This window comes from Drosophila sulfurigaster, chromosome 3, assembly GCF_023558435.1.
Source record: "Drosophila sulfurigaster albostrigata strain 15112-1811.04 chromosome 3, ASM2355843v2, whole genome shotgun sequence".
In the NCBI taxonomy this organism is placed as follows: domain Eukaryota; kingdom Metazoa; phylum Arthropoda; class Insecta; order Diptera; family Drosophilidae; genus Drosophila; species Drosophila sulfurigaster.
In genome coordinates this window covers 29,036,573-29,060,650 of record NC_084883.1, presented here as the reverse complement: position 1 = coordinate 29,060,650, position 24,078 = coordinate 29,036,573, and the positions used below count along the sequence as shown (strand labels likewise).

The window sequence follows — 24,078 nt, the reverse complement described above, 5'->3', positions numbered from 1 at the left end:
CTAATTTTTCCAAAACAAGCAAAAATGTGAATTGGTTTATGCACTTTTTAATTGAATTACATATATTGATAATTTAATTAAAATCGTTATTCAAATTCAACTGACAAAAATAATTTAGTGTTGTATAACAGTCAACTATAGCATAGTTTGTCATTGAATTGAGTTTGCACTTATCGATAAAAAGGCGCTTCAGTGTAACCATCTATGGTAAGTATGTTTTTGGTATATTGTGTCCCGCTTTTGAATTTTCAAAAACCTCGTTTCTCTCTGTTCTTTCATTCGCAGATTTGTATGCCATTCGAAACCAACAAATACAGATATGTGAAAATCAAAAACTAATCTATAAATTGGGCCTTAAACAGGCCATCTACAGGCCAGCATTTTGTCAAAATTGAATGATTTCAACCAGAAGCTGACCAGTAGTTGCGAATGTGGTATGTTTTTGAGGGATTAAACAGTATATTTCAAATATTAGAGTTCCGGTCACGCTGATTTCCGAACGCAACAATTTATGAATTTGTTTACCAGCCGACCGGTGCGGCAATAATTCTAAAACGCGTGCTCATTTCTGCGTTTCACTACCTGCAATAAAACAATTCTTCGAATTCGCGACAATAACACAAAAGAAGACAGAGCCAAACGAGAGGCGGCGCAGGCATAAACGGACATATATTTGTAATGCTTGACGATATCGCGGCATTGAATCTGAGACCTGCAAACCTGAAGGACAACAATATGGAGAGAGCAGCAACAGTAACAACTGCGGACTTGGATGCGGTAAATAATACTTCACTAAAGATGTGCAGCATTGAGCTGCAGCTAAACAGCTCCTTTCGCCTGCAGTGCTCGTTGTCATCGCTCGAGAGCGAAAGTGATTTATCCTTGGCCTTTGAACGTGATCACGACGAACCTACGGACTGTGATGAGTTGCCAGCCTTTGAGATTAGAGCCTTCTCCCCACATGGACGCACACCGTCGCCCATCGACGACCTCAACATGTCGGACATTGAAGCAACTCCCAAGGCTGAGAATGGACAGCAAGAACGGAGTAGCCCTGGCCGTCAAAACAATCCAGACTTTGTTGCCTTGCATGAAATTAATGCACAAATCAGTGCACCCAACGAAAATCCGGCCGGCAATGAGTCCATAGCTAGCATTACCCGTGCCAACAGTTTGGAGACCATCTTCGAGGGCGTTTTTCTACAGACGCCACCACGTGAGACACTCAACAAAAGTGGCAATTCCGGTTCGGCAAATCGTAGTACACCGAAAAGAAGTCGCGTAAATCTGATGGAATTGGTGGCCATGAATCGTCTGGCCAATGGCGGCAAGGAGAATAAGTCACCCAGCAAGGAAAAACCCAATGAACTTACCTAGTTACCATTTTCCTTAATAATAAGTAGAACCAAAGCCATATAAGACATTTCCGTTTAGACTGCCCCCTTGATTAAAGAATTTTGTAGCATTAAATCTTAGATATAAATGAGAAGCATGCACTTCTGTACACATTGTGTATTTGAAGGTATGTAGGATATAATTTTTATGTTTCGGATGCTGAATTTATATATGTATGTATATGTAGATTGGTAAAAACATATGTCTTTCCATGTTTCAAACATTTCAAACTGTGTTTTCAATTTTATGACGGGCCTGTTTTTGCATTTGTACCTAGCTTCAGTTTCAGCGGAAAGACGCGGCTACCTGAATCGAGTTCTGGAAGTTCCAACAGAAGATTATACCATATAGATATAAGCACCTGCTTTGGATTAGCGAGGCAGCCAAACACCATTTATCCGTTCTACTTTTACTTTCTAGGCTCTCAAAATGATTGCAATGAAAACATCAGTTATTTTTGCTTACGAAACTATATTTCTTTATATTAATATTTGGCTTATTCATCTAATTACAAACTTACAGCTAGTAGTAGAAATATTACTTAAAAATCTTACATATGATACACATATTCGTAAAGCTTGTATATTATACAAAGTCGATATGCATAAAGTTTTATAAAAAATAAAAATATTGGAAGTACTTGACATTATTCAAAAGAGCACCCAATAAATATTAAGATTATTCAATGTCGACACAAAAGAAATTATAGATAATAATTCTTTTTGAAAGATACTTTTGCCTTACCAAAACAACTACATTATTTTAAGCTTAATATGTAAAACGTTCCGTGGAAACTATTTGAACCTTTCATTAACAATAGTTAATTAGGATGGACTGCAAAATTAACAAGTGAGGGGGGAATGTCTTGATGAACACAAAATAATACGAGTGCAAATATTTTGTTGATTTTGTAAGAAATTCTATACGAAAATAAAAAAAGTAAATGAAAATAAAATAGAAGACACGCATATTTCATTTAATGCTGATGCGTTTTGTGTTTTGTTTCTTTCCACGCATAATTTTTACAAGTAGCTGGAACCTGAAATGATTTCGTTATGGTTCCGTCCCTGTATTTTGCCACTAATGGCAATTAACTAACGATCAAAAGTTATTCGAGTGTCGCGACGCCGAAAAGACTTTGACACGCAGCAATCCAGGATTAACCTCCAACCAACTGCAAGATGTATTAAACATGTAAATAATCTGTTCAATTATGAGTATACAATGCTCAAACTACTTACCGCAATCTTCGTTCAGCAAGTCTGGCCTTCACTCTCTTCTTAATTGTGGATACACCATTTGCGCTGTGCAATCCACGGCCTGTAATGATAAACAAATGTTTATAGACCCGCTGAATGTTGCGCAACACGGTAATGTGACGATCCAGAAAGAGATCCAAACAGCTAACCGCCTCCATGGTATGCAGATAGTGTAGATCCAAGAGATCGGGATTGTTTTGCGTATGCTTGTGCACCTCCATAATGCAATTGGCTGCTCTATTATTGAATACATCGTTCTTTTTTTTGTGCAGCTGAGCAATCTCCGAGTAGTAGAGTGCAACGCTGCCATTGCCCTGTTGTATGGCCTGTTTGGCTTTCAGATAACACTCGGCTCGCAGCTGGGAATGATGGGCAGCTAGATTGCGTGTCTCCTCAAAGTCGCGCAGTGCCGCACTCTTGGCCTCCTCGTGCAGCAGCTGCGGCGATTGTGATTTACTCACTCCAGCACGTGGACTCGAACGAGGATTGATCGGTGGTTTGTGCTGCTGCTGCTCCTGGGCAATAAGCTTTTCATTCTCCCGTATGGCCTGCTCGTAGAGTTCGGCACCAGTGCGATTGCTTTTCAAATCGCTATCTAGCACTTCCAGCGTTTTTACGTAATTATTTTCTTTGGCCGCAAATATCTCCAACACAGTCTCTTTGGGTATCTCGGGAAACTTGTCGCAAAGCATCATTTTGGTAAGATGGGTGGCAATATCGTTGGGTTTTTGGTGCGTTGCCTCCGATGCTGCCTGCTGTTCGCTGTTGTAAATTTGCAATGCCAGCTCCATGTCCAGCAGCTCATTCAAATTAACTGGCGATTCAGTACATTCCGCATATTTTGGATTCTTAAGAAGACGTGCAAACTGCTCATCATCCCGCATCGTTTGATGACGCTGCTCCTCCTGCTGATTGAGCGCAGCCTCCACATAGACCATGTATATCTGCTTGGCCACATGACGTGGCATAAACACTGTGGTGGGCAACAGTTCAAGCTCAATGGGCAGCATTTGTCCCTCCATCTGGAAGTGAGTGTTGAGCTCTTTGATTATCGTTTCACTCAGTGTCAGTTCCAACAACGCATTATCCTCCGCGTCGTCGTCATCGTCATCGCCAGCTGCCGATATCTGTTCAACTGGCGGTGGAGGTGGAATCGGTTGATCTAAAATCCCATTGCGTATATCGCGTATCTTGCGAGTATGTTCCGAGTATTGTTCGTCACCCAGGACAAAGCAATTCTCCACGTGCAATTGCAATTCCTTGCTGTTGCCAGCATTGTTCCCAGCATTGCGTTTGGCTCGCGGTTGTCGCTGCGGCTTGGGAATGCTTTTGCTTGATTGGGTTGAGGTCAAAACATTTGGCACTGATGCCGTTTGCATTGGCAAATTGTTGCTCCCATTGCAAGCGCATTGGAACTCATCGTTGTTCAGCTCCTCGTTATCATAATCAGGTGAGCCGCCATTGAGCTCATCCTCCTTCAGCAATATGTCAACCGTCCAATCCAAATCGCCATTACACTTCACATACAAATCCCACAGGCCGGCAACCTGTTTATTCGGATACATTTGGCGCAGTTGCCCAAATCCATACGCCTCGTTGGGGCAGTTGATGCTGTGCCGTTGCAGTGGCTCGTTAATCGCATCGCTAGAAGATGTGGCTGCCACAGCAGCGGTTTGTTCATCCCGCAATAAATCCGCTAAGCTGCTGGCATAGCCTGAAGATGCATTGCCCCCAATTGGTGCTTGTATTTTCTGCTCATCCAACTGTGCCCAATAGCTGGGCGCATTTTGCTCATATGGCACCCAGTTTTGTGCATTAACATTCAACTTTGGCGCAGTTGTTGCATTTCCTTTGGCATCGTTATTGGCATCAGAGTTTTTGGCCTGCAGCGATTGTGGTTTGAATGATGGCAACGCTGACAATGGAGGCTGCAAACGCATCTGCGGCAATGGCTTTGTGTATTTGGTTTCCTTCAAAAGCTGTAAATTGAAATAAACATTTGAAATAGATTCAATTTGTATTGTATACAATGTATATCTGTTAAACGCTGTAGAACTTTTATGCAAAATAATTGAATTAAGTTACGCCATTTGTTGAATAATATCGCTGTTGTTGTGATCTTGATTGATTGATTAAATATTGTCCCACATTCGAGATTTTGAAGTGTTTTTAATCAATTTCTGTTTGAACTAAAAACTAACAAATACAATTTTTATTGATATTGAGAATCCAATTCATGTAGAACAATTTTTTTTAAGAAATATCTGCATTTATTTTTCAAAACTCCTTTTGCATTATTACTTTTACGTTGTGTATATATTTAAAATATGACTTGTAAATTGGACATAAGTAGGTGTGATATTGTATAATCGGTGAAGGAAATAAAATGTTTGCTGATTTTTTACAACTGATAATGTATTATTTTAATTTATTCATAGATTTTTCAATTAAACTTAAACTGGAATACTCGATTTTTTCGTGAAATTAACCATCTGTTGTCAGCAATAAAGATGAACAATGTTTGTAGGCTACAAATAGTTTGTATCTTCGTTAGACACTGGCTAAAATTCATGCTATACAGTGTAACTTAATAAAGAAACGCTGACTGATATCTCCATTATTGGATTGCATTTAATTATGGATGTTTGAGAAACTTTGTCGCGAACTATGGTCTGTAAATATTGTAAGTTGGAAACTGCATCAGCAATTTTTATTATATATAGATTACACAAACATAGAATGGCATAGACTATATTGCGGTACGAATGTGGCATTTAACTGATATTAATTTAAATTATATTAAAATGAATAATTTCAAATATATTTCATTGCTTACCCCGAGTAGTAAGTTAACATTGGCCTTCTCGTAGCGTTCCAGCATCCTTTGAATACTCTCCTTAGGCACCTGATGCGTATTTTTTTGAGCCAACTTCGAGGCTGACTTGCACCAACCTGTTTGTGGTTCAAGGAGATCCACAATATAGTTATGTTGCACAGCCTTTTGGACATATGGTTGCATCTCCCAGATCATCATATTTGTGTTGTCCACAATAATGGGACTCCAGCCAGCCGCTGCCTTTTGGGCCACTCGCTGCTGGTTCCATTCGTGGGCGTCGGGCAAGAAATTCGGATTAAATTGATAACCCCGTTGTGTGTTGAAGTAATCATCACTGCTGCAAATAAAATCTTGTATTCCATACTGCTGCTGCAGAAGTCCTGTTTGTTGCAGCAATGATTTAGCCAGTGTTGATTTGCCACTTCCAGAGGCGCCACGCATAATGATCATAATTTTATGGCCACTTTCCACTTTTTTGCACAACTCATTAAATTCCTTGTGATTGTTGTTTACATTAGTGATGCTGTTGCTTCTGTTGTTGCTGTTGCTGCTGCTGGGGCACATCTTTGGAGAGGCCGTTGACGATGGCGCAATGTATTTGTTGCTATTGCTCACGTTGTTTTTATTCCCATTGCTATTGTTGTTATTTCTGCCATTCTCAGCTAAAGACAGCTTCTCGTTAAGCCAAAGCGTCACATTTTCTGATTGCTCAGCAACATTTCCCGCCGCGGACATTGCTGCTGTTGTTGATGTTATTTTTGCTGTTGGTGATATGACTTTGTTGTTGTGGCTGTTGCTGCTGCTGTTTTGCCCTGTCATCATGAAGGATATGTAATTGTAGATCACACATTCAAATATGCATATACACACATGCACACAGTATATAACTGCGCAATAATCTTGTTTAGCCTCACACGCAGTTATCGCGCCAGTTGAAGATCCGCACACACATACACATATACGCATGCAACATGTGTATACAAGAAATACTCACCTAATGCTGAAACTCTGCTGCGTCCTATGCATTCAAACGATGCCCCAAATCAATGTGTCTGGAAACTTGCAAGTCCGCAAACTTTCGGCGTCGTTACGTGTAAATTATTGTATTGCCAATTTGGAACGCAGAACATATAACCACTTTACTTTGCCAAAACATTGTACAATATACTTTCATAATTATCGACACGTCCGATGTTATTAATCGTTGCTTCGATAAATATTATATTGCTGTGCGCAATTAACAACACTCATCATAAGTGCTTCCTCAATACAATATGCATACGCAATATAAAACATTTGTTACATTAAACAAAATTTTTTTTTTTTTTTTTTTAATTGGCTTTTCATACAAACATTATTTTATTTGCACTAATACAAAAATGCTTCAATTTGTTCCAATTACCAGCATACTAGCAAAAGAGTCTTCCGCTGTTCAACACTTGTATCGATATGAATTGCGGTTGTAGTCTTATCGATTACCATTAAACAGCTGCGTCCGGCATTACTATACACATCTTTGTGTAATTCGCATTTTGCAAGTTTTAAAAAAAGGAATCGTATTCGAAATGACTGATTGGGTTAAAATCGCCGAGGACCAGGAGGTGCCCAAGTTAAAGACGACTGCCACTTCCGATGTTCCAACGACGACGGCTGCAACTGCTGCTGCCAAGGACAATGAACCGGATGTCGCAGATCCAGCGGAAACAAGCCTTCTTATTAAAATCTTGGGCAAGGGATTGGTTAACACAAAACTGTCATTGGACGTGCAACAAAAGAACCCAAACTCACCATTGCATTCGGTGAAAACGTTTGAGGCATTGCATCTGAAGCCGGAACTGCTGAAAGGCATCTATGCGATGGGCTTCAATACGCCGTCGAAGATACAAGAGACCGCGTTGCCAACTCTACTTGCAGATCCACCACAAAACATGATTGCACAAAGTCAATCGGGCACTGGTAAGACGGCTGCCTTTGTATTGGCCATGTTAAGTCGCGTAAATACCGCATTGAATCATCCGCAAGTTCTCTGTCTATCGCCGACATATGAACTGGCAATACAAACCGGCGAAGTCGCTGCTCGCATGGGACAATTTTGTCCCGATATTAAGCTCAGATTTGCTGTTCGTGGAGAAGAAGGTAAGTTTTTCAATAAGACTAATCTGTTTAAAGTAGCTTGTCGAAAGCTGCAATTGTTACAAAAAAAAAGATGGAATTTTCTGCAAATGTACAGTTAAAAGAAAACTATTTGGTTTTGTTTTTAATTTAGCTGATCAGGTATTTTAAATGTGCAATTGTCGACATTATATTGTACAATGCAATTGAATAATGTAGTTTATGTCCCATACAAAATCGTATTATTCATAGGATATCACCGAAAAGCGTGTTTATTATAACTTATAAATATTATAGAAATGATTTAATTGTATATAGATTAATATTGTTGAAAGATAAATTTTAGTAAATTTAAATTTGGGGTAATAATGACAGTCTTTTGGCACAAAACTAAATTAAATGAAAAAAAAAACCTTCTACCTATGTATTATTTCCTCAAAATGAAAGTAATATTCAAATGCATCAATAAATTTAAATAATGAGATTTTAAATTTGGGTTAGATATCGTATAAAATTGATAAAACTACATTAAAGAAATGTGTATTTTCCTCATTAAAAAAAGTATCCTATTATTATTGGTTTTTAGAAATAAGTAATATAATTTTGCATATTTATGTTAAGTTAAAATAAGATATTTTTTGGAAAAATTACAGTCGATCGCAACTCAAAGATAACGGAGCACATTTTAATTGGAACACCTGGAAAGATGCTGGATTGGGGTCTTAAAATGCGACTCTTTGATATGAAAAAAAGTGCGAGTTTTCGTGTTAGATGAAGCTGATGTTATGATTGCAACACAAGGACATCATGATCAATGCATTCGAATTCACAAAATGCTCAATCCGCAGTGTCAGATGTTGTTTTTCTCGGCGACGTACGATAAAGAGGTTATGGACTTTGCTCGCTTGATTGTATCGGAGCCAACAATAATTCGTTTGATGCGCGAGGAAGAATCTCTGGATAATATCAAACAATATTATGTGAATTGCAAAAACGAGGATGGCAAATACAATGCAATCCAAAACATTTACGGTTGCATTAGCATTGGCCAGGCAATTATATTTTGCCATACGCGTAAAACTGCTACCTGGCTAGCCGTTAAAATGGTTAAAGATGGCCATTCGGTGGCTGTCCTATCTGGTGACATGACCGTTCAGCAGAGATTGGATGTATTGGATCGCTTTAGATCGGGACAGGAGAAAGTCCTCATCACTACCAATGTGTTGTCACGAGGTATTGACATCGAACAAGTAACAATTGTTGTAAATTTCGATTTGCCTGTTGATCTGCGAGGCAATGCCGATTGTGAAACATACTTGCATCGTATCGGGCGTACTGGACGATTCGGAAAGTCTGGCATTGCCATCAATTTAATCGATGGTGACAAGAGTATGACTGTATGTCGTGCCATTGAAAAACACTTTCAAAAGGATATATCTTATTTGAATACCGATAATGCGGATGATATTGAGAAGATTGGAAACTAATTCATAATAATCATTCCCTAGTTTAGCCTTAAGCAAACTCATTTTTGAAATTTCTCTAGAAATAAAACTATTTCTGAACCATGCAAAAATACATTTAATGAATGATTTATACTCGATTTATTTCATCTTCTAACGATTATAAATTATATATTCTAAATTAGGCTTTTCTCTTTGAAACAATTGACTTACTTTTTATTATTTTATATAATAATGAATTTTAATATAATAATACATCGAACATGAAACAAATCACATTTGTTAAACATTTGATTCCAATTATCAATCCATTGCAAACTATCGCTAAAATTGAGAAGAGTGTGTTGCACTCTATAATATGTAAACTGATGATGTGAGAACTTGACTCCAAGTCTGCATCTTGAAGAGGTCTTGGAGGACCATACATTCATATAAATAACAAGTCCATTATAAAGGTAACAAGATACCTAAAGTCTAAGCCTAAAATGATGCCGAAATAATGTCAATGTTTCCATAGAAATAATTGGATTTCCGGTTACAGCTTCTATGCAGTTCGGTTTTGATTCTGTTCTGATAATCTTCATTTTAATCCTTATGGAATATGAAATCCGATAGAACATATGATTTAATTATTCTCTTACAGAATTCCAGTGCTTTAACTTGGATTTTTGTCCGGATGTTGCTTCAGTACAAGATTGAGATAAGCTTTTCGAATAACAGCATTCAATGCGTTTTGATTGACATCCAAAATGGCATAGCAATCCTTTCTACTTGTGTTCATAGTGAACAAGTTGCGCTTAAAAAAATTAATTTACAAATTAAGCTTATAGTGACAACACAATTACTTAAATGATACATAATAATCTATTATAGAACGTCAGTCCGATAATGTGCATGCTATTGACTAATAATCATTTTATTTTAAGAATTAGTAACAAAATTTAAAATTAATAAAATTAATTATTTGAATATTCATATTTTATAGAATGATTCTGATTAGTTACACTATTTAATTTAAAAATACAGTTAATGGAAAACAAATCACTTGTGTTAAACATTTGATTACAATTATCAATCCATTGCATACTGGCGGTAAAATCCTGAAGATAAAGCGTGTCGCACTATAAAATATGAAAATCACTGATGAGAAAACAGTATACGTTAGATTTACGATTCCAAGGCAGGTATTGAAAACATCTTCAAGTAACCTTCCAATGGGATACCTCCAAATGTACGTCATACAAATACCAAGTCCGTAACAAAAATACCGACAGATGATCCTTATGTTTCTATAGGTGTTAGTAAACTGATTGCGTTTATTCCTTTGCCTGTCATAATTATTACGCAATTCCGGGTCTGAAAGAATAATGTATGCTTTTAGAATCTTAGCGTAAATCTTTGTTGTTGCTGGATTTGCATTCTCTTGACTAAACCTCTGTGTTAAATTGAAATAAGCGTTTTGAACATCATTTTGCGTAGCATTATTCCGTAAGCCAAGCATTTCATACAAATCATAATCCTCCTGCCAACTCTCCTGATAATATGCATGGTCTCGATTTTTAAAGTTACTCTGGTTTCGATCCCGTTCATCTTGACGACGCCAGTCATGCCTTCCTTGATTACCAGAAGAATGTGCATTATGATTATAATGTGGCTTAGGCTTTTCTTTCTGTTCGCTATTGGGTCTTCTTTGTTGACCAGTATTTTGTTGATGACTTCTCTCCTGATTGGTTGACGAATGTCCATTATGATTATTCTCCTTCTTGTGTTCGCTTTTGGGACGGTGTTCGTATTTCTTCTTTTCCTGATTACCTGAAGAATGACCATTTTTTTGGCTATTGCTTCCATGCGACTCCTTGTTGCCTCTTCCTTGTTGATTACCGTTCGACTGTTGTCGTTTCTTTCTGTCTTGATAATTTCGATCGTACTCCTTACGCTGCAAGGGATCCGACAATACTTTATATGCTTTAATAATTCTCTTGCAAGAGTCCAGAGCACTTGCGGTTTGACGCGGATTCTTATCCGGATGATTCTTCTTTATAAGAATTTGAAAAGCTTTTCGAATGGTAGCATTCGTTGCTTTTGAATCTACCCCCAAAATGTCATAGTAATCCTCGAAATTCTTGTCCATCGTGATGAAATAGTATAGACGCAGCAGTATTTGTGGACTGCAAAGTATCAAGGGAACTCCCTCATATGTAAGCTGCAAAAATATCGATGTTGTTGAAACAGCTGGGCAATTATCGATCTGTTTTGCCGAAGAACAAAAAATTTCTATACAATAAGTCTTGCAGGATAATATGATATTCTTTGGTCTATCGATATTCATAGTGATTTCTAGATATTCTTATGTATTGTTCCATACATATGTATATATGTTATAGAGTGACTAATAATCAATTTATTTTATCAAGTGCTAACAAAGCATACTAAATATAAAAATATCAAAAGAATGAACATATAAAATATTTAAATTAATAAAATTCTTAAAATAGTTACATATATGAGTATTCTTATTTTATACAATGATTTCGAATAGTTATTGTATTTAATTAAAAAACACAAAAATCAAAAACTTTCGTATGGGAAGACTGTATACATATGTATGTACATAAATTCTTATGTATGTTAGTTCTTCCATTTTAAGCTACGCATGACAAGCATCTTTTATCAGCACTAAGTCGAATACAGTCACATACAGAAAATATTATGTTTTCATTGAATTTCATTTATGGCTATAGCTAATCTGATTTTTCGATAATTATTGTGGTAATTCCAATATTCTGTAATTTATGTTCTAATCACCGTCAATATTTTTTATTGAAATTATGAAAATTTGCAAAATTAATTTATCAATGAGTATTTTGGTTTCCACGACACCCAGAACACATACATTTTACCAAGTGAGTAAGCGTGAATACCAAAGCTTTACCCACCCATTTAAGAACTACGTAAAGGGCTAACCCACATCCTATACAACCAACAGAGATACCTTTCACGCATGTCGATGCATCAGAATTTGTGCCATCAAAGAGTTCATCATCTAGGAAAGCAAATGTTCCATAGGTTCTAGCGACCTGATTACGATTGTTACTTCGTCCATCATAATTATTACGCAATTCCGGGTCTGAAAGAATTATGTATGCTTTTAGAATCTTAGCGTAAATCTTCGTTGTTGCTGGATTTGCATTCTCTTGACTAAACCTCTGTGTTAAATTGAAATAAGCGTTTTGAATATAATTTTGCGTAGCATTATTCCGTAAGCCAAGCATTTCATACAAATCATAATCCTCCTGCCAACTCTCCTGATAATATGCATGGTCTCGATTTTTAAAGTTACTCTGGTTTCGATCCCGTTCATCTTGACGACGCCAGTCATGCCTTCCTTGTTTACCAGAAGAATGTGCATTATGATTATAATGTGGCTTAGGCTTTTCTTTCTGTTCGCTATTGGGTCTTCTTTGTTGACCAGTATTTTGTTGATGACTTCTCTCCTGATTGTATGACGAATGTCCATTATGATTATTCTCCTTCTTGTGTTCGCTTTTGGGACGGTGTTCGTATTTCTTCTTTTCCTGATTACCTGAAAAAATGACCATTTTTTTGGCTATTGCTTCCATGCGACTCCTTGTTGCCTCTTCCTTGCTGACTAGCGTTCGTCTGTTGTCGCTTCTTTCTGTCTTGGTAATTTCGATCGTACTCCTTACGCTGCATGGGATCCGATAACACTTGATATGCTTTAATAATTCTCTTACAGAATTCCAGTTGTTTTGCAGTTTGACCCAGATTCTTGTCCGGATGATGCTTCATTACAAGATCAAGATAAGCTTTTCGAATGACAGCATTCGATGCGTTTTGATCTATCCTCAAAATGCCATAGTAATCCTCGAAATTCTTGTCCATCGTGATGTAGTAATAAGCTCTGTTCAGTATAAAGTAAAATCCCCCTAAATGTGATCTGAAAAACATCGATTACACTATGGATATCGATGTTATGCAAACAGCTCGGGAGATTGTTGTTCATCGGAAATATCGATATATCACTTTATGGTAATATGCTGTTTAAACTCATAACATGGGCTGCTTGTTAGAAATTTCAGTTAAGAACAAAATTCCGACGCTTTATTCTAAAAGTGGCTGTCTGTAAGAGGGATGGCTAATCCAGCCGCATCATTGATCATGCGACAATGATTCTGAAAGTGCGGCCGTATGTTCGATAATATTTTTATATGCTTATCGAATTATTATTGATTATTTTAATTGCAAATTTTGGATTCATAAAATTACTTTAAATTGTTTTGCAATTTTAAGAAAAAAATTGAAATTGAAATTCGCCAAGACTATTGCCCATTTTCAGTTAAGTTTCATTGCCTTTGACATTCTTCTTCCAGCTTAAACAACTGTTCGCCTGATGCAACTTTGGTGAAAACACTCATATATACATACATACATACTTATGTATTATGATGCAAATAACGTAATAGTATGTACTTTCTTATATTTGTTAATTGTTTTGTAATAACCACATACATTTTTAGTTTCTGCCCGATGCCCATTTCCAAATTTTTGATAAGACACCTACCGATGTGGCATCTGCTGCTGGTGTGGACTCACTGCTTTGAGATGAAATCTTTCCAGTCGTCCATTGCCAGGCTGCTCCTACCGATCCCTCTGTCCATTTCAGAGCTTTCGAACATGCTCCCAAAGTGAAATTAGAAATTGAACTGGCAGTGGAACTGCCCCCATTGGAGGATTGTCCATCTTCAGTAGGAGATGTTACTTTGTCCACACTCCATTTCCAAGCTGATCCTACAGATTCCACACCCCATTTAAGTGCTTTCGAACAGGCTCCCAAAGTAGAAGTGGTAGTGGAGCTGACAGTGGAACTGGTCTCATTGGAGGATTGTTCATCTCCAATATTAGATGTAACTTTGTCCACACTCCATTTCCAAGCTGATCCTACAGATTCAGCTGTCCATTTTAGTGCTTTCGAACAGACTCCGAAGGTGGAACTAGAAATGGAACTGACAGTGGTACCGATCTCGTTTGAGGATTGTTCATCTCCAGTAGTAGATGTTACTTTGCCCACAGTCCATTTCCAAGCTGATCCTACAGATTCCACACCCCATTTAAGTGCTTTCGAACAGGCTCCCAAAGTAGAAGTGGTAGTGGAGCTGACAGTGGAACTGATCTCATTGGAGGATTGTCCATCTTCAGTAGGAGATGTTACTTTGTCCACAGTCCATTTCCAAGCTGATCCTACAGATTCCACACCCCATTTAAGTGCTTTCGAACAGGCTCCCAAAGTAGAAGTGGTAGTGGAGCTGACAGTGGAACTGGTCTCATTGGAGGATTGTTCATCTCCAATATTAGATGTAACTTTGTCCACACTCCATTTCCAAGCTGATCCTACAGATTCAGCTGTCCATTTTAATACTTTCGAACAGACTCCGAAGGTAGAACTAGAAATGGAACTGACAGTGGTACCGATCCCGTTGGATGATTGTCCATCTGTAGTAAGTGTGGAAGCAATCGCATTGGAAGATTGTCCGTCTTCATACTTGTTAACCAATGCTGTTAGAGAAGACCCCGTTACTAAACAATGGGAGGGGATTGATGCGCGTGATTCGCCGACTTCATCTCCGTTTTGGAACGGTGGGTTTTCTATAATCCTTTGCGGGACTGAAGTTGTTGTTTTCTCTGACCACTGCCAAGCTCCTATAGTAGATGTGGAAGCAATCGCATTGGAAGATTGTCCCTCTCCATACTTGTTAACCAATGCTGTTAGAAGACCCCGTTACTAAACAATGGGAGGGGATTGATGCGCGTGATTCGGCGACTTCATCTCCGTTTTGGAACGGTGGGTTTTCTATAATCCATTGCGAGACTGAAGTTGTTGTTTTCTCTGACCACTGCCAAGCTCCTGTAGTAGATGTGGAAACAATCGCTTTGGAAGATTGTCCATCTCTATACTTGTTAATAAATGCTGTTAGAGAGGAGCCCGTTAATAAACAATGGGAGGGGATTGATGCGCGTGATTCTCCGACTCCATTTCTGTTTTGAATCCATTGCGCGACTGAAGTTGTTGTTTTCTCTGACCACTGCCAAGCTTCTAAAATGATGGTGATAGGTGCTTTTGTTAATTGCGATGAGGAATTCTCCAAGTCCGTCAATGTGAGACTTTGTGTAATTTTACTTAGCTGGAAGGCTTTATATGCGATGACTCCAAATAAGACGGATCCTCCAATAAAGCAGATGATTCTAAGTCGATTTGAGCGAAACCATCTAAAAGAATTGGTGAGTATGGAAGTAGGAGAACTCCATGCGTCATCCGGTCCCATGCCACATAGCTGTAAATAGGCTCTTACGATTCGCCTGAACTGGCTAACATCTCTGCCAAAACATATGCTTAAAAGTTCACGGTAAGCATCTGCAATTTCTTCATTTGTAGCGTCCCTCCTAATGCCCAGGATTACATAGGGATCGTGATTATCCATGGTCAAGGATACTAAATTCTGATATTCAAATTATGTGATCCACCACATTTGATATTCGCGTTTGGGAATGATAAGGTTAAACACTTTCGATTTTTTTTACCTAGTGCCGAAAGTTTTTTAATATATCGATATATGTATCCCAATTTTTATTTGGCGTAACGATTACCCATATATGCATTTATACCATATTAAATTCGATAATTTTGGTGTCACAGAAAAATTGATAATCCCCTCTCTTCAATTTCACAATTTTTTTACTTGAGGTTATGCATACAATGTACAATATATCTGCATAACAAAATTGTAATAAAGTAAACTAATTTTATAAAATGCAATACAATAGGCATATGTGCCCTTCAGAAAACTTTATTTAACATTATTATTTTCATATACTAGATATACTAGTAGATACAAATATTCATGTTCACATGGCTTCTGATATTTATGTGTTACGTCTCGACTCGTTGTTAGCTTCGTTAAATACTTCAGCCAATTCCTTGAAGATATGAGCTCCCAAAATGATACCGCCGCCAATAACACAAGCGGTTGACACCAGCTCAGAATCATTTCTGGCCCCGTCAGCCATCAAAGAATACACTCTTGCAATATCTCTGTGATTATTGGCACTTTCTCTGAACATTCTAGAGAGTTCGTCACTTTGACTTCCGCTATTTCTGTTCCTTCCAACGAGACGACGATCCTGGTTATAATTATGATTGTCCATTTTACTAATCAATTACAACGTTTCTCGATGCGATACGTTTTGCACTAACCGAAGATCACGCGGAATTGTTTATTTATAACATTTGATTCAGGGGAATTACCGCTTATCACCTGACATTCTACATGCACACAAATAAATCGGTACGTGCTACGTATAGAATATCGATATTGCACTAAACGTTATCGATTGTATTAAAAAAAAAGTGGTGTAGGGCCAGCAACATATAGTGGGCTGCTGCTCAAACATATATGTACATACCAGAGACCTGCAATGAGTATGATCCGATGCGGTTCGATCAGCCTCGCTCAAACCGGTCACAACTCAAAAAGTTGATCGCAACAAAATTGTTCGATCGATCTTTGTGCACAAAACGAACAGTTCGTACAATTGATTTGATTGCTCTGCTTACTGATTCAAACTGATTGTTGCATACAAAAAATCCGAGTCAATGATCGGGTATGATTGAAAAAATTGTGATCGTTGCAGCTATCTGATACATACATACCTACATACATACATATGTAATATGCGATGCAACTAATGAATATGCTCCACGCACCAGAGTGAATTTAAAATCAACAACGAAAATGTGAGCGCATGCAAGTTTGATCGGTTGATCCGAATAGTGTGATTATTCGGCTGTTGAGCGCGTATAAATGTTTTTCATTCACCCAAAGCCGTTCACTGATCACTACAAATCCAATTAGTTAATATGTATATAGCTTGATGATGGAATTAGTGCGCTTTCGTACATTTGTTGTTTTTTTGAAAAATATATGTACGTGTATATTATCAATAGGCAACAAGACTATTTCATTTTGAAATTTACTTAAATCTCAACATGCCAAAAAAAAAAACGTTTAAGAAGGAAGATTTTATCTTCTATTGCTGTTTATTCTGTCTATTAATTATCATATGAGCTAACATTCTGTTACATTAAAACGATATTGTTAACGATGCAAGTATCGAAACTTTACATTTTGGCATTAGTTTTAATTCGAAGCTTTCAAATTTATAATATCGATTGTTACAAGAAACAGCTGATTAGTTAAGCAAGAAATCACATTTTATTGTTCTTCGTAACAAATCATCACTATTCGTATTTACAAAATGTAGAGTATTCTATTCGATAAATATTATTACTCCGAAGACGAATCATTGTCGTCCCCATTGTCCTTTTTCTTTGTAAAAAACTGGAACGTCTTAAATGCAGCAAATGCAAATAAAACTGTTCCACCAACGGCGCACATAAACGGCAACATATCTGATGAAGTTTGGCCATAATTCGGTTGGTCGCTGCCATTCGATTTTAAGCCTTCCTCTCCATAGTTGTCATATATCTCACGTTTCTCTTTATTTGATAGTATCTCGAATGCAGCAGCAACCTCCTGGAAAGCCTCTGCAGCCTGAGGATGATCGTTTTTGTCTGGATGATATTTAAGAGCCATTCGTTTATATGCTTTTTTGATTTCATCGTTTGTTGCAGTCTTGGTTATACCAAGTATTTCGTAGTAGTTTTTGCCCATTGTACTGTCGAGATTCAAAAGAGATCAGATAGTTGGTTAACAAAAGTTGGACTTATTACTTAAATAAAATTCACGTTGAAGTTTATTGACTAAAAACAAATTTAATGTATTTCACAACAAACAATAACATAGCTAAAACCCAAACATTTATCGCTACGTACTAATTAGAGGCGGAGAAACATTGGTTATTTTATCGATGGGTCTACTTTTAAAGGTAATTTCAATATATATGATTACAAATATCGATGATTTAATATTAGACTGCTGTTAAGGAGAATGCAAGCAGTAATTAGATAATATGAAATGCTATTTAAATTTTTAATTATTTTCTTTAAAATGAATATATTTTTTACATATTGCTTGTATCTATGCTATCAACATGTTGAACAGCCGACAACTATGGAGTTGCCACATTATGAGCACTTCACAACACTGATATTAATTGCATATATTTACTTCGTTATGCAAAATGTTATATTCCTATAATTACACTACTATTTAAATTGAAAATTTTGGTAATATTCAAATGTTTAAAAATAAAAACAATTTGCTAATGTTATTTGCCAAAGTATGAGTATCAAAATATCGATAACAATATCGCATAGCGTTAGATATATATCGATATTGCCCTCGCGAAAATGACAACTCGTCCATTTGGTCCAAGTCACCACCGCGTATAGTTTGTGTTTTGGTAAGGCGTTTTTAAAATCTTTAAAAATATTCATCATCCGCCTGATGCTTGAGTTACAAATAATAAAAATGCAATTGCATTATAGAAGTGTACATGCAACTAATGAAATTGAACTATATTTTGCAGTTCTTAAATTCGAAACCGAGTCCCTAATACTACTACAAAATGGTTAGGGAGAACAAAGCAGCATGGAAGGCTCAATACTTCATCAAAGTTGTGGTAAGTGGTCTAAAACACATGCTTAGTTTTGGAAAAGTGTGAAGAGGTGGCACTAAACATACTTTCCTTTTTTTTTTAGGAACTCTTCGATGAGTATCCAAAATGTTTCATTGTGGGCGCCGACAATGTGGGCTCCAAGCAAATGCAGAACATTCGTACCAGCCTGCGTGGCCTGGCTGTTGTCCTGATGGGCAAGAACACGATGATGCGTAAGGCAATTCGTGGTCATTTGGAGAACAACCCACAGTTGGAGAAACTGTTGCCCCACATTAAGGGCAATGTGGGCTTTGTGTTCACCAAGGGCGATTTGGCTGAGGTGCGCGATAAGCTGCTCGAGTCTAAGGTGCGTGCCCCCGCACGTCCCGGCGCTATTGCCCCACTGCACGTCATCATCCCAGCCCAGAACACTGGTCTAGGTCCCGAGAAGACCAGTTTCTTCCAGGCTCTGTCCATCCCCACCAAGATTTCCAAGGGTACCATTGAAATCATCAACGATGTGCCCATCTTGAAGCCTGGCGACAAAGTTGGTGCCTCCGAGGCAACTCTGCTCAACATGTTGAACATTTCGCCCTTCTCGTACGGTCTGCTCGTCAGCCAGGTGTACGATTCGGGTTCGATCTTCTCGCCCGAAATTCTGGACATCAAGCCCGAGGATTTGCGTGCCAAGTTCCAGCAAGGTGTTGCCAACTTGGCTGCCGTGTGTTTGTCGGTGGGTTACCCAACCATTGCATCGGCACCACACAGCATTGCCAACGGTTTCAAGAATTTGTTGGCTATTGCCGCCACCACCGAAGTGGAATTCAAGGAAGCCACCACCATCAAGGAGTACATCAAGGATCCCAGCAAGTTTGCTGCTGCTGCTGCCGCTTCGGCTCCAGCTGCCGGCGCTGGTGCTGCCGAGAAGAAGGAGGAGGCCAAGAAGGTCGAGTCCGAAGAGGAAGAGGAGGATGACGACATGGGCTTTGGTCTGTTCGATTAAAGCAGCACTTTTCTCTGGGCACTTTGCGCTACAATTTTCAATGTTTACGACAAATTTTATTGTACAGCGGATAATGCAAATTATTGTCGCGGTTTGACAAACCCAATGGCAAGTTGTATCCGTCCCACTGTGCATTGAATAACAACAACAATAAAGATTATGTAAACTTGATATATGTTTGCTTTTATTTATTTACTATCTGGCAACATTTGCTTAGCAACATTGTTGCAATACAAAAGTTTCATAGCAAGTGGCTTCGTTTGCAATTTAAAAAGTATTTTCGAACTCGGTTTCCTTGTTGCATGCTGTAATGTCTTTAAGGTTTTTTTTTATGTGTAGCCGGCAATTTTATTGCCCTCTTCAAATGGCCAAAAGGCTGATGTTGCCTGCGTGTGCAATCCACGTACAATGCTACGACGACGACGATGTCTGCTGCATTGTCTGCCACCCCATATATTTACAAAGTAATTACTTGTGATAAAATGAATTTCACAAGATGAGAAAAGTTTAAAGTTTTCGCTCGTTTCGTTGCCGCTGCCGTCTCGCGACGCCTTTTTGCGATTTTCTTTGCAACAGCAAAGAAACGACGACGCGACTGCTGCGCTCATAAAAATTCAATTTGTCTTGACAAAATACGCAAGAAATTAAGAATGTGCCAAGTGGCAGCAAAAGAAACTTTATTTCCCTTTTATTTATTTTTATTTTTTCCTTTTTTTTTTCTTTTTTGTTGTATTTCGTATTTTCTGTTTGCTTGCACTTTTCGCTTATTCGTCTGGGGTGAAAATGAGTTACGCGGCTGGCGCGTTAAAATGGAAATGCCACGCCCCCTCATCTAGTAAACGCTCTGGGCCAAGTTAAACACTGCATAAATAGCCGACACCAAGGGCATACTCACGACACACTTCCCAATAGGGCTGCCGTAGTTTGCCTCCCTACATGGCACTAACCACTCACTAGTTACATCGTAGTCAGAAGTCGGACAAAGCGTGACTGTGTGCGATCTATGCTCTAGAAAACGTATAACCCTCCAGTTTGTTTAATTTTCTTCCATTTTTCTCTAAAATCTAGCTTTAAAAAACAATAATGTTATACAATTTTGATAATTAAAGATAAAGTGGCTCCTTACAATTCAAAAATTTTAAAAGTAATACTTACTTTCCAACAGAATACATTCTTTTCATTTTAATGAAAGTAGTTTTTACTATGAAAACTATTTCATTTTAAGTCCATTTTTATTTGGTTTTGAAAATGTTATTTTTATGTCATTGTTTTCTAAGCTATTTATAAAAAAAAATGTGTAAGCTTCTCCTAAAAAAATGTCAGGAGATCAGTAGCACTAAAAATAAAATACATACATATAATATTAGATGTCAATAGTTTAGGAATTAATGTTTTTATTGTATTGCTTACATTATAGAAATACAAAATCGATTGTACTTACATATTCACTCCTTTAAATGTTGTGTTAGAAACATAGTTGTGATGCACTTGTGCACATTGTGTGCGATATTTATTCGCATTTATCACGTGATCTCCTCTCTAGCACGACTAACCATTTGGTTTGTCATAAATTAATAAAGGCATTGCATAATTTCAAGCGCTGCTGGCGGCAAATACACAAAAATTAACATAAATTGTGGATGGCAGAATGGGATAGTTGATGGTGGGTGGTGAATGAGTGGTGGGTGCTAAAGTCACCCATCTAATAACAGCACTGTCAGTGACATTCGAAATCAAAATGCGATTGGCAAAATGATTTGCTTCAATTTTTGTGATGCGAATAACAAATGAAGTTTGGACATTTGGACAATTGATTGGGACGCCACGAACGGACGAACAAACAGCATCCAGATTTCCAGAGTCAGAGACTATAGTCCAGATACCCATATAGACAATATTCGATAGCAGACACACACACGCACACACACACACACTGACATAAAGTCACACACACACACAATGTTTGTCATGCACAACAAAATGTGGAGCAGTCATCAGATTTGAGTTTAGGACTCGCCGCCACCTTCACTTCGCTTTCGGTCTAGTCTGGGTCTGGGTCTGGTCGAGATTTGGTTTGGTTTGGTTTTTGGCTATCAATACGCATAGATGGATTTGTATGCATATTTTTGTTGCTTTGGCATTTCGTTTGTGTGCCAAACATGTGAATGCCATCGATATAACGATGATGCTGCTGTTATGCATGTTTTGTCTTCCGTTCTTCGACCCGCCAACGCTATCAAATTATTTGCGTTCAGCTGAGATTTAGCCTGGCCAAAAAAGACTGGGGCATTTGCCCATTTGCATCCTATATTCTTTCACAGCGCCATCAGCCAAGGCCAATGCAAAATGCTTAGTTTTTAAAGGAAATGCTGAATTTAATAATTTAAGACTTTAATGATTTTTTTTATATTTGTAAATCAAATATTTATAAAAGTATTAGAGGTTGGCATTAATTAAAAAAAAAAAAAATCATTTTCGTAAATATATTTTTTTTATATCTCTAAAATTTAATCAGCCATCACTGCCAATTTGTTGGGTGTATTTAAACAAGTCATATCAAGATAATTAATGAATTATTTGAACACTGCAAAGGGATAATTTACAATTTACAAAAATAACAATGTAATATCAGAGGATAAGGAGATCAATGCATTGTTAAATTAATGTTTAACGTATAATAGTAATAAATTAAATAATTGAGTTTATTAGTATTCTGCGGAATTAATTCATTACAAAATTATAAGGCTCATTTTATTTTAGTGTGATATAGAAAACTAGCAAAATATTTTCTCATTAAGAATTAAAATTATAATTTTTCTTTCAATGTTCAAAATATAGTATTACTGTCTCTAGTATTGAGTCTTATTTTCATAAAATGTTAGATTGCTAATGTTTTCTTAAGTTAAGTACGATTTTTAATTTCATTTGAAGTACTTATATTTTATTTCATTGCCTCACTTTGGGTTGTGCCTAAATGCAATTGGTTCGCAGAATACGTACTATATAAAAAAGAAAAACTTAAATTTCGAAGAAAAACTATCTTTTCTTCTTCAAAAAGATAAATGAAAATGAAGTGATTCATTGAATAGGTGAATTCGTGTGTCAGTTTGTCACATAAGTCTTAAAATATTACCTTGATGACATCAGATACATCGTATTTATGCTTTGTGGCATAAACAAGATCTCCAGAACTGAGCAGTATTGTATCCGCAAACGATGAATGTGGAAAAAGAAAACCCCAAATGCGGATCCCATTCTAATCCCGTTCTTTTAATAGGCACGTGAAAATAAATTGACGGCAATTGCTTTTGGATTTTTACGTGATGTGCGAGGGCGAAAACTGCCGTTACACGAAAGGGGTGTGAAACTGTGTGTGTGGGTATGTTTGTGTGTGTGCGAGAGCTGAGCTGGGAAAATGTTGTGTGGCTGTGACTGAATTGAGGAGGGGTTTGTGATTTATGCGGACCTTCTCGTGTTCGCTGGATGCTGGATGCTGAATGCTCGATGCTGCCTCACTGCTGATGGCAACTCAACTCAAAACATATGCATAGATAAATTATACGCGGTAAGCGCCCACAAGCGTCCTCCATCCTCCAACCTCCAACCTCCATCTGCAGTTCGGGGATGGAATAGCAAATATTTTGATGTGACAAAACTAAATTGGGCGTGGCAAGGTGAGCATGAGCATCACATGGCCTCAGCATTGCAACACAAATTGCTTACCATATTTTTATTTATATGATTTTCTCTCTCTATGTGTGTGTGTTTTCCCCCCTTTTGCTTTACATTCAAATATATTGGATGTCAGTCAGTTAGAAAATAGATTTTCAGTTATCATCGCATGGCGCTGCAGCTGCTAACGCAAGTTGCACTTTCCCCATCGCCCCTCTTTCCCCTTTTCTTCGCCCTGTTTCCAACTCAGTCACTCCATCCATCTACCTCACTGGTGCTGTTCAAGTTGAGCTTTTGTTTTTGCATTTTGCAAGTTTTATTTTCCCTCCGGCATTTGAGCATGACAAGGGCGGTACAATCGGTGGAGTGGGGGTGGGTGTGGTCGACTACTGAGGTGAAATTCAGAATATACAATTTTCAGATGCTGCATTAGAGTTGAACGTAACTTTTATTTCGTTTACTGCATGCAAATGGAAAGTTAATTAATAAATTCTTGGCACAAAGTTTAAGCCACTATTTCTATTTAAGCGAAGAATTTGAAACAAGCCAATAAAAAATAGAAAACAGAGTCTGTTTATGTTAATTCAACAATTTCTTTTATTTCTTTTAACATTTAATTACATGTAAAATTTACAATCTGGAAATACAACAAATCTTAATTATTAAATTTTGCTTAACACATTTGAGTCAATTTTAAAAACTGCA

The 24,078-nt window shown here is 37.5% G+C and overlaps 7 protein-coding genes across 9 annotated transcripts in view; 3 read left to right on the top strand and 4 right to left on the bottom strand.

Annotated features, from left to right (window-relative positions):
• The first annotated feature begins 474 nt into the window (after nucleotides 1-474).
• On the top strand, nucleotides 475-2,259 carry LOC133840605 (uncharacterized). The gene is made up of 2 exons (XM_062272535.1): nucleotides 475-777; nucleotides 844-2,259. The coding sequence occupies exons 1-2, from the start codon at nucleotides 679-681 to the stop codon at nucleotides 1,375-1,377; spliced, it is 633 nt and encodes a 210-aa protein (XP_062128519.1). The 5' UTR covers nucleotides 475-678; the 3' UTR covers nucleotides 1,378-2,259.
• An 86-nt stretch (nucleotides 2,260-2,345) lies between these two features.
• On the bottom strand, nucleotides 2,346-6,692 carry LOC133840603 (uncharacterized). Its single transcript, XM_062272533.1, has 4 exons — nucleotides 6,485-6,692; nucleotides 5,491-6,302; nucleotides 2,637-4,633; nucleotides 2,346-2,569 (listed from the first exon to the last, which is right to left on the bottom strand). Exons 2-4 carry the CDS (start codon nucleotides 6,223-6,225, stop codon nucleotides 2,497-2,499), a joined length of 2,805 nt encoding a protein of 934 aa, XP_062128517.1. The 5' UTR covers nucleotides 6,226-6,302; nucleotides 6,485-6,692; the 3' UTR covers nucleotides 2,346-2,496.
• A 268-nt stretch (nucleotides 6,693-6,960) lies between these two features.
• LOC133840604 (DEAD-box helicase Dbp80) lies at nucleotides 6,961-9,194 on the top strand. Its single transcript, XM_062272534.1, is given in 3 exon segments — nucleotides 6,961-7,626; nucleotides 8,256-8,347; nucleotides 8,349-9,194. Coding segments are annotated over 3 exon segments (1,404 nt in total). The 5' UTR covers nucleotides 6,961-7,055; the 3' UTR covers nucleotides 9,090-9,194.
• Nucleotides 9,195-10,405: 1,211 nt separating this feature from the next.
• LOC133839992 (uncharacterized) lies at nucleotides 10,406-12,968 on the bottom strand. Its single transcript, XM_062271643.1, has 4 exons — nucleotides 12,649-12,968; nucleotides 12,406-12,559; nucleotides 10,574-11,268; nucleotides 10,406-10,421 (listed from the first exon to the last, which is right to left on the bottom strand). The coding sequence occupies exons 1-4, from the start codon at nucleotides 12,966-12,968 to the stop codon at nucleotides 10,406-10,408; spliced, it is 1,185 nt and encodes a 394-aa protein (XP_062127627.1).
• Nucleotides 12,969-13,192: 224 nt separating this feature from the next.
• On the bottom strand, nucleotides 13,193-16,148 carry LOC133839990 (uncharacterized). Its single transcript, XM_062271642.1, has 3 exons — nucleotides 16,016-16,148; nucleotides 13,648-14,639; nucleotides 13,193-13,258 (listed from the first exon to the last, which is right to left on the bottom strand). Exons 1-3 carry the CDS (start codon nucleotides 16,146-16,148, stop codon nucleotides 13,193-13,195), a joined length of 1,191 nt encoding a protein of 396 aa, XP_062127626.1.
• A 1,186-nt stretch (nucleotides 16,149-17,334) lies between these two features.
• The window catches only part of LOC133846155 (dnaJ protein homolog 1-like), a 140,085-nt gene continuing 133,341 nt past the window's right edge, over nucleotides 17,335-24,078 (bottom strand). The window contains exons 1-2 of one of the 3 annotated variants that reach the window (XM_062280940.1): nucleotides 17,974-18,064; nucleotides 17,335-17,816 (exon numbers count right to left, since the gene is read on the bottom strand). In XM_062280940.1, the coding sequence (XP_062136924.1) occupies nucleotides 17,426-17,812 (387 nt within the window). In that variant the 5' untranslated portion in view covers nucleotides 17,813-17,816; nucleotides 17,974-18,064 and the 3' untranslated portion in view covers nucleotides 17,335-17,425. The other 2 variants (XM_062280939.1, XM_062280941.1) reach the window with 2 other exon arrangements.
• Nucleotides 18,357-19,872, top strand: LOC133846154 (large ribosomal subunit protein uL10). Its single transcript, XM_062280938.1, has 3 exons — nucleotides 18,357-18,503; nucleotides 18,630-18,722; nucleotides 18,802-19,872. The coding sequence occupies exons 2-3, from the start codon at nucleotides 18,669-18,671 to the stop codon at nucleotides 19,699-19,701; spliced, it is 954 nt and encodes a 317-aa protein (XP_062136922.1). The 5' UTR covers nucleotides 18,357-18,503; nucleotides 18,630-18,668; the 3' UTR covers nucleotides 19,702-19,872.

Coding starts and splice junctions, on each gene's coding strand:
- LOC133840605 (XM_062272535.1), top strand. CDS start 679: ATGCTTGACGATATCGCGGCATTGAATCTGAGACCTGCAAACCTGAAG. Junction 778..843: donor CAACTGCGGACTTGGATGCG/GTAAATAATACT, acceptor TTTCGCCTGCAG/TGCTCGTTGTCATCGCTCGA.
- LOC133840603 (XM_062272533.1), bottom strand. CDS start 6,225: ATGTCCGCGGCGGGAAATGTTGCTGAGCAATCAGAAAATGTGACGCTT. Junction 4,634..5,490: donor ATGTTAACTTACTACTCGGG/GTAAGCAATGAA, acceptor TTCAATTTACAG/CTTTTGAAGGAAACCAAATA. Junction 2,570..2,636: donor CTTGCTGAACGAAGATTGCG/GTAAGTAGTTTG, acceptor TACATCTTGCAG/TTGGTTGGAGGTTAATCCTG.
- LOC133839992 (XM_062271643.1), bottom strand. CDS start 12,968: ATGGACAAGAATTTCGAGGATTACTATGGCATTTTGAGGATAGATCAA. Junction 12,560..12,648: donor AAAAATGGTCATTTTTTCAG/GTAATCAGGAAA, acceptor TCATACAATCAG/GAGAGAAGTCATCAACAAAA. Junction 11,269..12,405: donor TGAACGGGATCGAAACCAGA/GTAACTTTAAAA, acceptor ATATTTTTGCAG/CTTACATATGAGGGAGTTCC.
- LOC133839990 (XM_062271642.1), bottom strand. CDS start 16,148: ATGGCTGACGGGGCCAGAAATGATTCTGAGCTGGTGTCAACCGCTTGT. Junction 14,640..16,015: donor AGCTAACAACGAGTCGAGAC/GTAACACATAAA, acceptor CTTCTCTAACAG/CATTGGTTAACAAGTATGAA. Junction 13,259..13,647: donor CAGCAGCAGATGCCACATCG/GTAGGTGTCTTA, acceptor CCGCACTTTCAG/AATCATTGTCGCATGATCAA.
- LOC133846154 (XM_062280938.1), top strand. CDS start 18,669: ATGGTTAGGGAGAACAAAGCAGCATGGAAGGCTCAATACTTCATCAAA. Junction 18,723..18,801: donor AATACTTCATCAAAGTTGTG/GTAAGTGGTCTA, acceptor TTTTTTTTTTAG/GAACTCTTCGATGAGTATCC.